The sequence below is a fragment of the Podarcis filfolensis genome (assembly GCF_964270895.1).
Source record: "Podarcis filfolensis genome assembly, chromosome: 2".
Taxonomy (NCBI): Eukaryota; Metazoa; Chordata; class Lepidosauria; order Squamata; family Lacertidae; genus Podarcis; species Podarcis filfolensis.
In genome coordinates this window covers 26,598,216-26,612,809 of record NC_139605.1, presented here as the reverse complement: position 1 = coordinate 26,612,809, position 14,594 = coordinate 26,598,216, and the positions used below count along the sequence as shown (strand labels likewise).

Below are 14,594 nucleotides of genomic sequence, written 5' to 3'. Positions count from 1 at the left end.
GTGGCAATCCACCTGCAGGGGCATGGCGCCCAGAGTGGGTGGGGGGCAGCCGCGATGGCACCCCACTGGGATTGCGCTGCTGGGGGCGGTGCGCTCTCCCCGCACTCCTCTTCCTCCACCAGCGCTACTGCCCACCTAGAAAAACGCCCACTAGTGGGCGGTAGGGACCAGTTTGAGAACCACTGGTCTAAAAGGAAACACAGGCCCTGGGTTAAAGCACACCTGCAACCCCTGGAATTTTGCGCCCCTCGAAGATCAGGGTAGTGTGTAACAATACTTTTGCCTGTCCTAAATTTTCCATTCCAGCTTCACTGGATGACCATGGGTTTCAGTATTTTGAGAAAGTGAGGAAAATGTCTCTCTATCCACTTTCTCCACAACTTGCATAATTTTATATACTTCTATCATGTCCCCTCTCGTTTGCTGTCCGCCCCCCATCCAGCTGGAGGCTAATTGCAGTAATTCTCACTTTCTGCTAATCAGAATGACCTAGAGGTCTGCTAAATACATTTCACCAAGCGCTTTTAATGAGGAGAGTACTGGAGAATTCAGCAGTAGAAGAGTCTCACCCTGTTCCCCCCTTTGAGAGTAAGGCGATGTCATAAAGCACACCGGGAACAATTTACTTAGTTCATTAAAGCAAAACGCAGTGGTAGGTTATTAAATGCCAAAGAACCAATCAATGTGCTGCTTATTAAAATGGAGGAAACAATGCTGCAAAACTCATATTGCAAACTATTACACAGCAGTTTCTGGCCTCATTACCAAGCTTTAGCAATTAGCTTAATCTGCTTCATAAAATTGTATATAACTTGGGAAATGGCTGCTTTAAAACAAAATCCAAGTTATCCTGAATGGAATAAAGTTTCCCCTCAAAAGGAAGGTAATGTGCAGGTGTTCTTCCATGCAAAGGACAAAAAGGGAAGAAGTGAATTGCTCATCGAGGTAATAAAACAAAACAAAAAAGGGGCCTGCATTTTTGTAAATCTTTTGAATTACACTATCAGAGGTCCATTTGCCTGGCAATGCTTTTGGGGTAGCAAAAGTTACAATATTACCCACTAAGCAGTTGCATTTTAATGGTTATATCTTCTAACCCACCAACCATCTAGGTAGGAAGTGGTCCAAAGCCATTTCAGACCCACTGTAATCCATAGGGATAAAGTAAATTTAAATGCAAGTGGAGCTGTTCTGTTAATTTGTGAATGCAAACCACAGAATCCAACACAAACCCTGTGCAGTGAGAGGATGGCACTGATCCTATATATTACTGAGCCTACCATATTTGTCATTTATGTCCTTGTTGAAATACTCTCTTTAGTCCAGCACTGAGACACACAAAAAAAGTTTAGAGGCAACTTTTATCCTATAACTATGCAAAGATTTATATCTAGCTAAATTATCCCAAGGTCTGCAAAAGACTGCTGCTCTCATAAGTGTGTAGAATACTGTAGCAGTTCCCCAAAACATTTACTAAGATCAACCACTTGCAATTTACTACCACCCTGGTACATCACATCCACTTCTCTTCCATCTTAGTTCAATTCCATTCTCTTTTCATCTTAGCGCAACTTGCACTGGTGCTGCAGTAAGTACCCAGTGGGAAAGTGCTGGGTTAGATCAGCCCCTCCCTCTTGCCAGGCCTTAGTAATGCATACCAGACCAGCCCCTTCATTGATTAGAATGGATTTATTATGGGCTGACTTTGCATCTTGCAGCAATGGAACCAGGCAGGAGAGCTGGCAGTTGCAACAACTCAAATTTCATTCATGAGAAGCGGCACCATTTATGTCAGGGTGTAATTAAACAGTAGAGCTGAATGCCGCCTAGATGCACTCCTATTAGGCAGATAAATAAATCTTAGCACTAATCAATGTGCTGCAGTTAAAATGCCAGCAAATACTACGTACTTGGTGTGCACGTGCCAAGTTAATATCACAAGTCACCACCAAAAGCTTATCCACAAGGCTGTTCCCTAGGGGTACCACCATTTTGGAATTATAGCTCTAGCAAGTTATCTGGGAACGTGGCCTCTGGGAACGGTAGTTGCAGAACACAAGAAGTGTTAACAGGAATGGCACCTACTAATGAAATGATGCTCGCATTGTAATAAAACTGAAACCCACTGTCGCTGCATTTGTGGATGGTTAAAGGGATTTTATTCTGAAAGTTACATGAATATTGCATCTAATTTCCCCCTTTCAAAAGTTTTGTCATATTGACACAACTCCTGCAGAGCTTTCTTGTAGAGAGCAGATTTTGCTATCATAGGGTTTCTGTTGTTGTTTGAAGTTAATAAGCTTTTGATTGAACAGTTATACCTCTGAAGAACAAAAAGCAGGGATTATACAATAAAAACATGTGTGGATTCCAGCACTTGCAACCAGCTCCTTCACCCACCCTACCTCCCAGCTCTGGAATGTTTCGTATTTGTTTGTAACTGTTTATTGAAGAGAGGCCTGTGTAGCTTCCTGTGTAATTGACCATATAAACTCCTGTTGCCCAACCTGAATTCTTGGTATGATAGAGGGAGGGAAACGTGGATAGAATTCACATGTCCGCTCAGAAATAAGTGCTACTAAATTTTAAAAGGTCTTAATTCCTAAAAGCAAACATATAAAGATAACAACCATGTGTCACTCTTCAAATTCTAATCTAAGTATTATCTACTTAGTTTGCCAGCAGAGGAACCAAAGGTCTTGCAAGGTTACATCTCAGCAGTGGAGTTACATCTTAGCTTGCAAATACCTTACATTTAAGCAGCAGAGATTTCACTATGTTCATCTGAATTTGTTTGAAGAAGAAACTTGATTTGGCACTTCAGCTCCGCAAGACCCATTTCAATTCATTTGCAGGGGAACCGAACTTTCTAGCTGTGCTGCGTTTTCAACCAGGGGACAGAGCTCGTGGTGGCCAGCCATCTTATATCAGTTGCCCTTTAAGCTGCAATCGTATGTGTACTTACCTGGGAGCAAGTCCCATTGAAACTGCATTGCTGGAAAACTCAAGGAAAAAGGGTTTGGTCCAGCAAAAGGAAGAAACGGTGGGTCAACATTTGAAGTGGTAGAGTGCACCTTAAAACCTGATGTCCCCTACTCAAAGTCAAAGAATTCACAGATCTGTTCCCAACTGCAAACAGAATAGTGAGCGGAAGTATAGAAATATCCTTACCCCCAATAGGTGGCCCAAGTAAGATCGTGCAGCATTCCACTATAGTGACGAGTCCAACAGCACTTGTGAATCGGCTGGCACCAACAAGGTCCATGAGAGTTTCAAACAGCATTGCACAAACCATACCGAAGGCCAGCCCGTAGAAGATGGAATACACTACCAGGCCTGTATAGCCTGTTGCTAATGGGCACAGCAGATGGCATGTGCCATTAAAAGCAATGGAGAAGCTGAAGAAATACTGAATCTTTGGCCTGACCCACTTGCTGTTGGCAATGAGCCCCGTAGCTGGCCTAGCTATCATATCGACTATTGCCAGAATTGAAAGGAGGAAAGCTGCTGAATATTCATCAATCCCAAGGTGCTTTGCATAAGGAGCCAAAAAAACAATAGGGGCAAAAAAGCCCAGAAACATCAGCACATTCCCTACCAAATAGATCAGGAAGCCCCTGTGCTTGAAAAGAGATAAATCAAGGAATTTGTTAAAGTTTTCGCAGCAGTCTTTGTCCTCCTTCTCTTCGTCTCCAGGGTCAGCCATTTCAGCTATGCCCATATCAAGCTGTTCTTTAGCTAAAGTCTCTTTTGCTTGTTTATTTGTTTGCCTCTCAGAGGGGGCAGCTGGTGCGCCAATGGGCCTGAAGAGGGCTCCAGCCACACAGCAGTTCAGTAGTATTGCCCCAAGAATGAAAAAGCTCCCCCTCCACCCAAAGTTGTCGAAAAGGAGCTGGTTCAAGGGAGCAAGTGTACAAAGCATGACAGGGCTTCCTGCCATGGCAAGGCCGTTGGCTATTGGACGTCTCTTCAGGAAGTACTTTCCAATGATGATCACGGAAGGCTGGAGGTTGAGGGCAAGGCCAAGTCCTATAAGAGAGACAGAGATAGAATTAATTCAGAAGGCAAGATGTGCTCCGGCACAGCAGGGACTGACCATGTGCCCCAGAGGGGTAGCCATGTTGTCCTTTCAGCATCAAAGACAACAAAGGAGCCTCATGCCCCCTTGCGACTAGATTTATTGTAGCATGATGAATGAGGTATTGTTCTCAGTGGGGAAGTGTATACCTACACACACAGGCTAGAGAGGAAAATGATAAACTCTGGGGTCAAATGGCAATGAAATGCAAAAAGAGCTGTCTGTGACAATTCGATTAAAACTTAAATGTATGCAGAATAAGCACAAATGATCATTCACACCAGCAGTAATTACTGATAATACAATCAAGCTAGAGCAGCCATGTTAATTAACATCTGTAATAGGGTAGGAAATCTTACTTCTGGATATGTTCTAATCCAGCAGTCCTGTGCTGGAATCTTGCTTTTTAATTCCTTGGTTGCAGAAGAAGAGCTTAAGGTGATATGAGCTTTTGCAGAGAACCGTCTTCTTCATCAAAAGATGAAGTGAAATGAGAAAGAAAAGCTAGAAAAACTTTAAGATTTCAGCTCCTGAGGAGACTGTGGTCACTAGACCAGCCGTTCTCAGCCTTGGGTCCTCCGATGTTGTTGGACTACAACTCCCATCATCCCTGACCACTGGTTCTGGTAGCTAGGGCTGATGAGAGTTGTAGTCCAACCACATCTGTGGACCCTGAGAAGCTTGCACAAGATTGCGTATCTTTCTTAGTTTTATATAAGTTGAACTCTCTTGCCATCCCCCAAAGAATCCTGGAAATGGTAGTTCGCTGTGCATGCTGAAACTTCTTTCTCAGAAACAAAACAAACAATTGTCCACTCAGCATGAGATCTGAAATCTGGATTCTAAGCTTTTCCTTTGTTTTTTTTTAAAAAAAGCTTGGTAGGAGTAAAAAGATTTCCTGTATGCCAATGAATTCTCCAACTACTCTCAAGATTCCATCCACAAACTAGACTCAGAGTAAGCCTATGCACAGAATGTTGCATGTTGAAGGAAAATCTATTCAAGAAAACTTGTAATTGTGCAATCATGGCAGCAGCAAAAGATACCACATATGCCATATATGCAGATGGAAATTTTACAGTAGAATGTTTGTGTTTTATAAGTACACACACAAAGTATTTTCTTGCGCTGTTAGAAACTATGACTCATGTGTGAGTTGAAGGGGATCAACAGCCATCTTTGTTTCCTTCAACCTGTCCATAAGTTTTTTTAATTTTAAAATTAAAGCCAGGCTGATAAGTTGAGTATAGGAAAGAAAAAAGACCCTCAAAATTCAGATGCAGTAAAAGAATTTAGTATACCAAGTAATGTAATGTGTTATGTTTAAACTCTAAACAGATAATTTTGCTCTTGGTCAGTCGGAAGGCAGAACAAGGAATAGGGATTCAGCCTGTGCGGAATAGGGTAGCACTATCCCTGAAGACACACACTAGCAGTTTGGCCGTGCTCCTGGACTCAGCCCCAAGCATGGATGTCTGCAGTGGCCAGAAGTGCATTTGCAGAGTTAAAACTAGTGTGCCAGCTGCACCCATTTCTTCAGATGTCTGATTTAGCAACAGTGGCACATGCCTTAATTACATCCCATTTGGATTGCTGTAACATGCTCTAGGTGGGGCTACCTTTGAAAAGTGCTCAGAAACTTCAACTGGTTCAAAGAGCTGCAGCCAGGTTGCCAACTAGGGCTGGCTATAGCGAGCATATGTTACAGCAGTTCCATTGCGTACCAGTCTATTCCTGGGCACAATTCAAAGTGCTGGTTATGACCTATAAAGTCCTATAAGGCCCAAGGTATCTAAAAGACCGTATTCCCTCATACAAACATGCCCAGGTTCTGAGATCCACAGGAGAGGCTCTTCTCTCAGTCTCGCCACCCTCACATTTGTTTATTTGGAGTACAATTCCCATTAGCCCATTCCAGCATGGCTGTGCTGGCTGGGGGTGGCAGGAGCTGTAGTCCAAAATGTCCATGTGATGGGATGGTGAGCTGCTTGTGCGTAAAATCCTGATCCCCCAGAGTTTGGCTAAGTTCCCAAACCTCTGTCTGTGATGGAGCTCCTTAAGCATGGCTCCATCAATCGCTCGTTGAATCGGACAGTGGGCGTTTACGGAACTTCTTCCAGCATAAAAGCTCCTTAACGGAAACGCGTCTTCTGGACTCTCGGCGTGACAGTTTCCGCCGAGGAGTGGGTGTCCCTACGGGAGGTCCTGAAACCTCTCCACTGTTCTCGCTTGAAGTATCTCTGAGCCCTCCCTCCGACTCACTTTCCCTTGTAACTCCACTTCTCCCCCTGCTGGTCCCCTCCTCCGCTGAGTGGTCTCTCTCACCCTCCATGAGCCCTTTCACCTCCTTCGTCTCAGATGACAGTTCCCTGACATCCACCTCCCCTCTAGGGCCCCCTTCACCCCCTTCCCTCCCCTCCTCTGCGAGAGGCGAGGGAGCAAAACCCCTGAAGGAACCTCCCTCATCTTCCGAAGTTTCGAACACTTCCCTCCACCTTTTGCTGTTCCCGGTTTCCAAGTACTCCTCCTCCTCGGAGTCTGTACCCCCTTCCAACTCCGATTCCCTGAATCCCTCCAGTTCCTCCTCATCGTCGGTGGTGCCAAAGTACTCCCTCCGGAACCTCGCTACTGTCTGAGGTTTCCTGGGGAACCTTTGGTGGAACGTTTCGATCAAGACCTCGTCATGGACCTCCTCTGCCTTCACCCAGGTGTTTTCCGACTCCGGTTCCCCTTCCCATGCGACCAAATACTCCACCTGATTACCCTTCCACCTGGAGTCGATGATTTCCGCCACATAGTTGCGGCTTTCCCTTTCTTCTATGGCTGGCCCCCGTGTGGATACCCCTTCACCTTCCCCCCTGTATGGTGACAGTAATGACCTGTGGAATACTGGGTGCAGTTTCATGTGGTTCGGTAACCGGAGTCTGAAAGCCACTGGGTTGACCTGTTGGATGACCTCAAATGGTCCCAATCTTTTGGGTCTCAATTTCTTGCAACTCCCCTTGAACGGCAACCCTTGGGTTGATAGCCAGACCCGACTCCCCACCCTAATTGTTTCACCTTCCCTTCTGCTCTTGTCTGCCTGCCTCTTATATTCTTCTTTGGCCCTTTCTAAGTTGTGTTGGAGTTGACGATGGATCGCTTCCATTTCTTCTACAAAAAGTTCAGCGGCCGGAACACTCCATCTCTCTCCTCCTTCCCCTGGAAACGCCCTGGGGTGGCACCCATAATTAGCCAAAAAGGGGCTCATCCCTGTGGACACATTCTCTGCATTATTGTAAGCAAATTCCGCTAGTGCCAACTTTTCGACCCAATCGTTTTCTCTGTCATTGACATAACACCTCAGGTATTGTTGAAGGATACCGTTTGCCCTCTCCGCCTGCCCATTGGTCTCAGGGTGCCTGGCAGTCGAAAAGTTGACCTCTACGTGCAACAAGCTCATAAGCTTCCTCCAGAATCTGGACGTGAACTGTTTCCCTCTGTCGGAAACCAGCCTCAAGGGGGCGCCATGCAGCCTAAAAATACGTTCTACAAACAATTTTGCTGTCTCTTCCGCCGTGACTGCATGTGAGCAAGCTACAAAGTGACCCATCTTAGTTAACTGGTCTACTACGACTAGTATGGCGGTTTTCCCCTGGGATTTGGGCAGATCAGTCATAAAATCTATCGACACCGCCTCCCACGGTCGTTCTGGTGTGGGTAACGGTTCTAATAATCCCGCTGGTGCCCGCCTTTCTCCTTTGGCTCTCTGGCATTGGTCACACCTTCTCACATACTCCCGTACATCCTCCCTCACCTTGGGCCACCAAAACTCCCTGGTCACCAACCACATGGTCTTGTGTTGCCCAAAATGCCCCGCCGTGGGATTGTCGTGCAGCTGTTTGAGTACTCTCCCCCTCAATTCCCCTTCGGGTATATATAGCGCCCCTTTGTAATACAATGCCCCGTTTCTTTCTTCAAAACCTCCGGGGTCTTCTCCCTCTCTCCTTAAACCTCTGAGCTTCTCCTGGGCGTACTCATCATTTACCGTTCCCTCTACCAGTTCTCTTTGCCCCACCCAGGCCGCACCACACACCCAGTGGTCCTCTGGGATAATATGTCTCTCTTCTGGCGCTCCCTCCCCCTCCAAATATTCAGGTTTGCGAGAGAGAGCGTCCGCTCTGATGTTTTCTGGACCTGGCACATAGCAGATTTCAAAATGGAATTTGGAGAACTCCTGGGCCCATCTCACTTGTCGTTGGTTGAGCACTCGTGCCGTTCTCCAATACTCCAAATTCTTGTGGTCCGTACACACTTGCACCTTATGCTGTGCGCCAATTAGTAAGTGTCTCCATCTCCGGAACGCTTCGTGAATGGCGAGTAGTTCTCGGTCATATACCGTGTAATTCCTCTCGGATTTGTTCAGCTTACGCGAAAAGAAGGCACACGGTCTCCATTCCGACTTATTGCTCCCTGGCTGAAGCAGCACCGCCCCCACCGCCCGGTCTGAGGCATCAGTTTCCACTCTCATGGGTTTTTGTAAATCCACATGCAGGAGCTGTTCTTCCGAAGCGAATGCCTTTTTCAATTCCTCAAAAGCGTGCTCCGCCTCCGCCGTCCAAACGAATTTCTTCTTGCTGCTTAGACAGTCCGTGATGGGAGCCGTTAAGTGGGCAAAGTTCTTGATGAATTTACGGTAAAAGTTCCCAAACCCTAAGAACCTTTGCACATCTTTTTTCGTTTTCGGTGTCTTCCATTCCAGCACCGCCTGTACCTTGTCTGGATCCATGGCTAATCCCTTGTCTGATAAGCGGTACCCCAGGAATTCCACCTCCTTGGCGTGGAACTGACACTTCTCCAATTTCACCCACAACTGGTTTGCTTGCAGCTGGCTCAGCACTTCCCTGACATCCTTTACATGCTGCTCCTCATTCTCTGAATATATCAGCACGTCATCGAGGAAGGCCACGCAATTCTTGTAGAGCAAAGGTCCCAGTACATGGTTCATGAGCGATTGAAAACAGGCGGAGCCTGCTTGTAATCCAAAGGGCATAACGAGATATTCGAAAGCCCCTAGGGGGGTGAACATCGTTGTCTTCCATTCATCCCCCTTCTTTATTCGTATCAGGTTGTACGCTCCTCTCAGGTCCAGTTTCGTGAATATCTTTCCCTTCCTCACCCTGGTCAAAATGTCATCAATCCTGGGCATGGGGAAAGTCACTGGTTCTGACACGGCATTTAGCCGCCGGTAGTCCACGATCAATCTCGGTTTATCCGTGTTTTTTTTGTCCACAAAAAACACTGGGCTGCCCCCCACCGCTCTGGACTCTCTGATGAAACCTCTCTTCAGGTTTTTGTCAATAAACTCCCTCAACTCCTGCATTTCCCTGTCTGACATGGCGTACAGCTTGCCCACGGGGAGCTGGGCCCCAGGGACCAGGTTAATTTGGCAGTCAAAGTCTCTATGCGGTGGTAGTTTATCTGCTTCCCTTTCGCTGAAGACCTTGCTCAGGTCAGCGTATTGTTTGGGCACCTTCCCTTTGTCCGCCACTTCCATCCCTGCTAGGGAGGCTTTTGCCCCTTCTGGCACCTTTCCCTCTTTGCAGTGTTCCAGGCAATGTGCTGACCCAAAGGAGACCACTCTCTGATGCCAGCCCACTAGCGGGTCATGCAACGCTAGCCAGCTCATTCCCAAAATGACTGGCGCCCCTCCCAGGGTGGCTACATTGAACGCTATCCTTTCAGTGTGCCTTGCCACCCTCATAACCATTGGGACGGTCTGTAGGCTAACTTCTCCCCCCAACAGCTCCCTCCCATCGATCGTGGTGACCTGCAGGGGGTTGCTTAAAGGGAGTGTCTGTATCTGGTGTTCAGCTGCAAACTCCTTGCTCATAAAATTACAGGAGCTGCCTGAGTCCAACAGCGCCTTGGTCTTTAGTGGGTATCCGTTTGCCAGCTCTAGCAGCACCTCTATTACTAGAGCTGGTCTTGGAGGTTCCGGAGTGGGCACTTTTACTGCTCCTTGGCCTGTCTGCAGTGCCCTGACAGTGGCAGACAGGCGTTGGCTTTTACTGGCTCCTGGACTTCCCCCTCCTTCCCCCCAACAGCTCCCGCCATCCCTTGCCATTCCTTTCTTTGCGGGCAGACTCTGGCAAAGTGACCTGGCTGCTGGCAGAGGTAACATTTTTTGGCGCTCTTTCCCTCCTTCTTCCTCCCTTCACTGGCATTTGAAACTGCGCGCGCGCGCGCTGTTCCAACTTCCATCGGCTCTCCGGGCGGGAAACTGGGTTCTGGAATCTCTGGAATGCGGAAATCCCTCCAACGCTCTCCTTTCCCCTCCCGCTTCTCCAAGGCTCTTGCCTCCTGGCGCGCTCCAATGGTCAGCGCTGATTTGGTCAGCTGGTCCATAGACTCCGCCCTGGACGCCCGGGAAAGTTCGTCTTTCACCGCCGAAGAAAGCCCCTCTTCAAAGAGCATTTGAATGGGTTCCGCCGATAGGTCCCACCCCAATTTATGTATCAACATTGTAAACTCAGTCCAGTACTCACGAACCGATCGGCTCCCCTGTTTGCAAGCCATCAATTGTCTGCGCACCAGTCCCTGTTCAATCTCGCTGGAAAACATCAAATCCATGGCGCGAAAAAACTTCCTCGCGTCCTTCAGCATGTCACTATTCCCTGCCATCAGGGGCCGGACCCAGTCTCTCGCCCCCCCTTCGAGATGGCCAATCACAAACGCCACTCGCGATGCCTCATCGGGAAAGTCGTTAAACTGCAGTTCGAGAGCATACTGCATCTCTGTCCTAAAGGCTTGGTAGTTCCTGGGGTCCCCCCCAAACTTCTGCACCATTCCTGGCATCTTTCTTGCTAGTGTAGCGCCTTTTGCCTTTTCTGCATCCTGCGCCCTCCTTTCTTCTAGCCTCGCCGTTTGCATTGCTAGCTGGAGTTCCAAAACTCTGTACCTTTCTTCCAGAGTTGGACCTTCTCCAGCTCCTGCTGCTCCTCCGGCTCCGGCTGGGTTGCTCATGATGCCTCTCTGCACAAGCTGCTTTCAGGGACTGTCCGATTGCTGTGATGGGATGGTGAGCTGCTTGTGCGTAAAATCCTGATCCCTCAGAGTTTGGCTAAGTTCCCAAACCTCTGTCTGTGATGGAGCTCCTTAAGCATGGCTCCATCAATCGCTCGTTGAATCGGACAGTGGGCGTTTACGGAACTTCTTCCAGCATAAAAGCTCCTTAACGGAAACGCGTCTTCTGGACTCTCGGCGTGACAGTTTCCGCCGAGGAGTGGGTGTCCCTACGGGAGGTCCTGAAACCTCTCCACTGTTCTCGCTTGAAGTATCTCTGAGCCCTCCCTCCGACTCACTTTCCCTTGTAACTCCACTTCTCCCCCTGCTGGTCCCCTCCTCCGCTGAGTGGTCTCTCTCACCCTCCATGAGCCCTTTCACCTCCTTCGTCTCAGATGACAGTTCCCTGACAGTCCAGAGAAGAGGAGGAGGAGGAGGAGGAGGAGGAGGAGGAGGAGGAGGAGGAGCTGGAGTTTGGATTTGATATCCCGCTTTATCACTACCTGAAGGAGTCTCAAAGCGGCTAACAAACTCCTTTCCCTTCCTCCCCCACAACAAACACTCTGTGAGGTGAGTGGGGCTGAGAGATTTCAGAGAAGTGTGACTGGCCCAAGGTCACCCAGCAGCTGCATGTGAAGGAGCGGGGACGCAAACCCGGTTCACCAGATTACGAGTCTACCGCTCTTAACCACTACACCACACTCACTCTCAGAGAGCACCACGTTGGTGAGGACTGATTTAAATATCCTCATTAGACATCTGCAGTGTCCATCATTCTAAGGAAAGTAAAGAAAGGTTTTATTATTACCTGTGATAAGTCCAGCGCATAAGTACAGTTGAAAAATGCTTGTGCAGAAGGATGCAGAAACCATCCCTATGCCACATAGCAAGCCTCCGAATATGACCACCGGTCGGCTACCATAGCGGTTCACCAAAATGCTGCTGATGGGACCTAAAAAATAAATAAAATCAAAGTAGGAAAATGAATTCCCAAAACAAATTTTTCTGGGGGGGAAATATTCTTTCAAGGTAAACTGGTTAAAATCGTTCAAAGTATTCAATAATGCTCAGGTTATTAGCAAGAGCATGGCTGCATGGTGCTTTTTGCAGGGGCATAGTACAGTGGTACCTCGGGTTACATACGCTTCAGGTTACAGACTCCACTAACCCAGAAATAGTGCTTCAGGTTAAGAACTTTGCTTCAGGATGAGAACAGAAATCGTGCTCTGGCGGTGCGGCGGCGGCAGGAGGCCCCATTAGCTAAAGTGGTGCTTCAGGTTAAGAACAGTTTCAGGTTAAGTACGGACCTCCGGAACGAATTAAGTACTTAACCTGAGGTACCACTGTATGATCATTCATGACATTCAAACCCTGTACATCAGATGCCTCGTGGTCTCCTCCCATCTGCAAACCAGAAGGACAAGCTATGTGGTTGAAAATATGCTATCAGTGCACTCATATATCCTAACCCATTCATTGTTGCCCCCTCCCCTGATTTTTTTGCCTCCATGAAGAACAAACCATACCTGAAAAAACTCTATAGTCATGCCCAGGTTCTTCCATAGGTTCCTGGCAGGAGGCACAATGTCACACACAATTTTTGGGTAACACCATATCACCCGGAATTTAATGCAAGGCGTTTTTTTAAAGAAGCATCCTTCAGTGAACATGATCTCGGTGTCGCAACAACTGTAGCAAGGTAACATGAGAGCTACCACAACGAAATAGGAAAGCAAAGTTGTTCTGTGAAAATGAAAACGTGATTTCGAACACGGGATGAGCGGCTGCATTAACCTGCCGCAACGAAAAACAGGAATGATCCTTGTGGAACTTACAAGGTCTAACGAAAGGAGTCTGGCATAAGATCAGAACCTACTTCACCAAATGCTCACAGCCTATTATCGCAGTTGGCAGATTATCCATATTAGCTGTAGCTATGGAGAAAGAGAGAAAATAGAAAGAGGGAGGCCAAAGGGCCATGAAATGCAGGAGGTCCCATAGGTCTGTGGCATTTCCATGCAAGGTTCAAGTGTAAGTCAGTGAGATACGGTGGCCATGCACAACAGCAATAATTGGCACAGCTAGGAATATCACCAATTGCAGAAGTTGCAAACGCTTACTCAGCTTACACTATAAATTTCAGCTTTGAACAGAAATGTCATTTCGCATAATCTGCCAACTGAAATAGTGCATTTCATTCATTTGATGAAGCATGGCTCAAGTTACTGGAAGATTATTCCACAAGTGCATCTATTAATCTCAAAAAGTGTCACAAGACACTTTGCTGTTTATGACGCCTAACTGCCACTATAGATAGCAGGTGGAGAGAGATCAAAAGAGTGGTTCATATCATCATAACTGTGTGCAGGTTTAGGCCCTGATTCCATACTCCTTAATAAATAAATAAAAAATTGGGGCGGGGCAGCGGTCGTCCTTCATGCTAAGTGTCTTCTTTTCTTACTGTTAAAAGGAAAGGGGGGATTCATATATTTCTGCTTCTTAATTAGGAGAGTTAGGTGAAAATGAAGCTAGGAGAAACAGCTGGCAAGGATCTGGCACACTCATAAAGCTGCCATGTGCTTGTCTTGACCTTGCCGCAGAAGTGGCAGAAGCGTTGACAGATTCCCCTGAAAAGTTTTAGAGCTGAGGAAGTAGCCTCTGAGGTCTAGTCAACAGCTGCTGAAGGTTTTATCAATACGGCCTACAGCTTTCAAAAACTGGGCGGGGGGGGGCAGAGGGAGAAATGCCATCTGAGAACAATCAGTGGCATCAAGCAGCCTGCTGTCTGGTTCTTTCTAAGGGGGGGGGGCAAAGGGAATACTCTGGCTCCTCTTCACACCCCAAGCTCACTAAGAACACTTGTTTGCATGCCTTCAAGAACTGGTTGTGGGGTTTTTAGTGCTGGGTATTCTGCAGACAGAAATAACCAAAGGCACTGGCCTTCTTTTCAGTTCCCAGTCCAAGTCAGTGAGACAACCGACTACTTCACTCCTTCCTCTCAATGACCTTTCGAATTCTATGTATTCTATTAATCATCTGTCACAGGAGAAAAGGAATGAAAAAGTGAAGGGAAGCAAGCAAGCAAACAAACAAAAACCCTGGCATGGTTTTTTCCCCCCTCTTCTTCTTCTAGTGCTGGAATTAAATGCAGGGCTCAGTTTGATCCAGGGATTACCTGGAAGAGCCATAGCTCAGTTGCAAAGCACATGATCTGTATGCAAAAGGTCCCAGATTCAGTCCTTAGCATATCTAAGGAGAGGGCCAGGGAAATACTCCTGTCAGGAGCCTGGAAGGGAGGAGAGAGGACTGATGCTTGTTGGTGTAAAAACTACTGTGCTAAAATAACCAATGATGTGATTTGGGAAAAGACAGCTTCATACGTTCATAGCATGTGAAGCAATAATAATGGGAAGTCATTCTGTGCACAAGAATACATTTCCCTCGCCACTGAGTAAACACAATCCATCTTCCA

General features: G+C 47.2%; 1 protein-coding gene across 2 annotated transcripts in view; it reads right to left on the bottom strand.

The window, feature by feature from the left end:
• LOC310756854 (monocarboxylate transporter 2-like) overlaps positions 1-14,594 on the bottom strand; it is a 33,907-nt gene that overhangs the window by 2,755 nt on the left and 16,558 nt on the right. For both annotated transcript variants that reach the window (XM_083601713.1, XM_083601714.1), the window contains exons 3-4: positions 11,931-12,074; positions 3,172-4,029 (exon numbers count right to left, since the gene is read on the bottom strand). In XM_083601713.1, the coding sequence (XP_083457839.1) occupies positions 3,172-4,029; positions 11,931-12,074 (1,002 nt within the window). The remainder of the gene's footprint in view (positions 1-3,171; positions 4,030-11,930; positions 12,075-14,594) is intronic.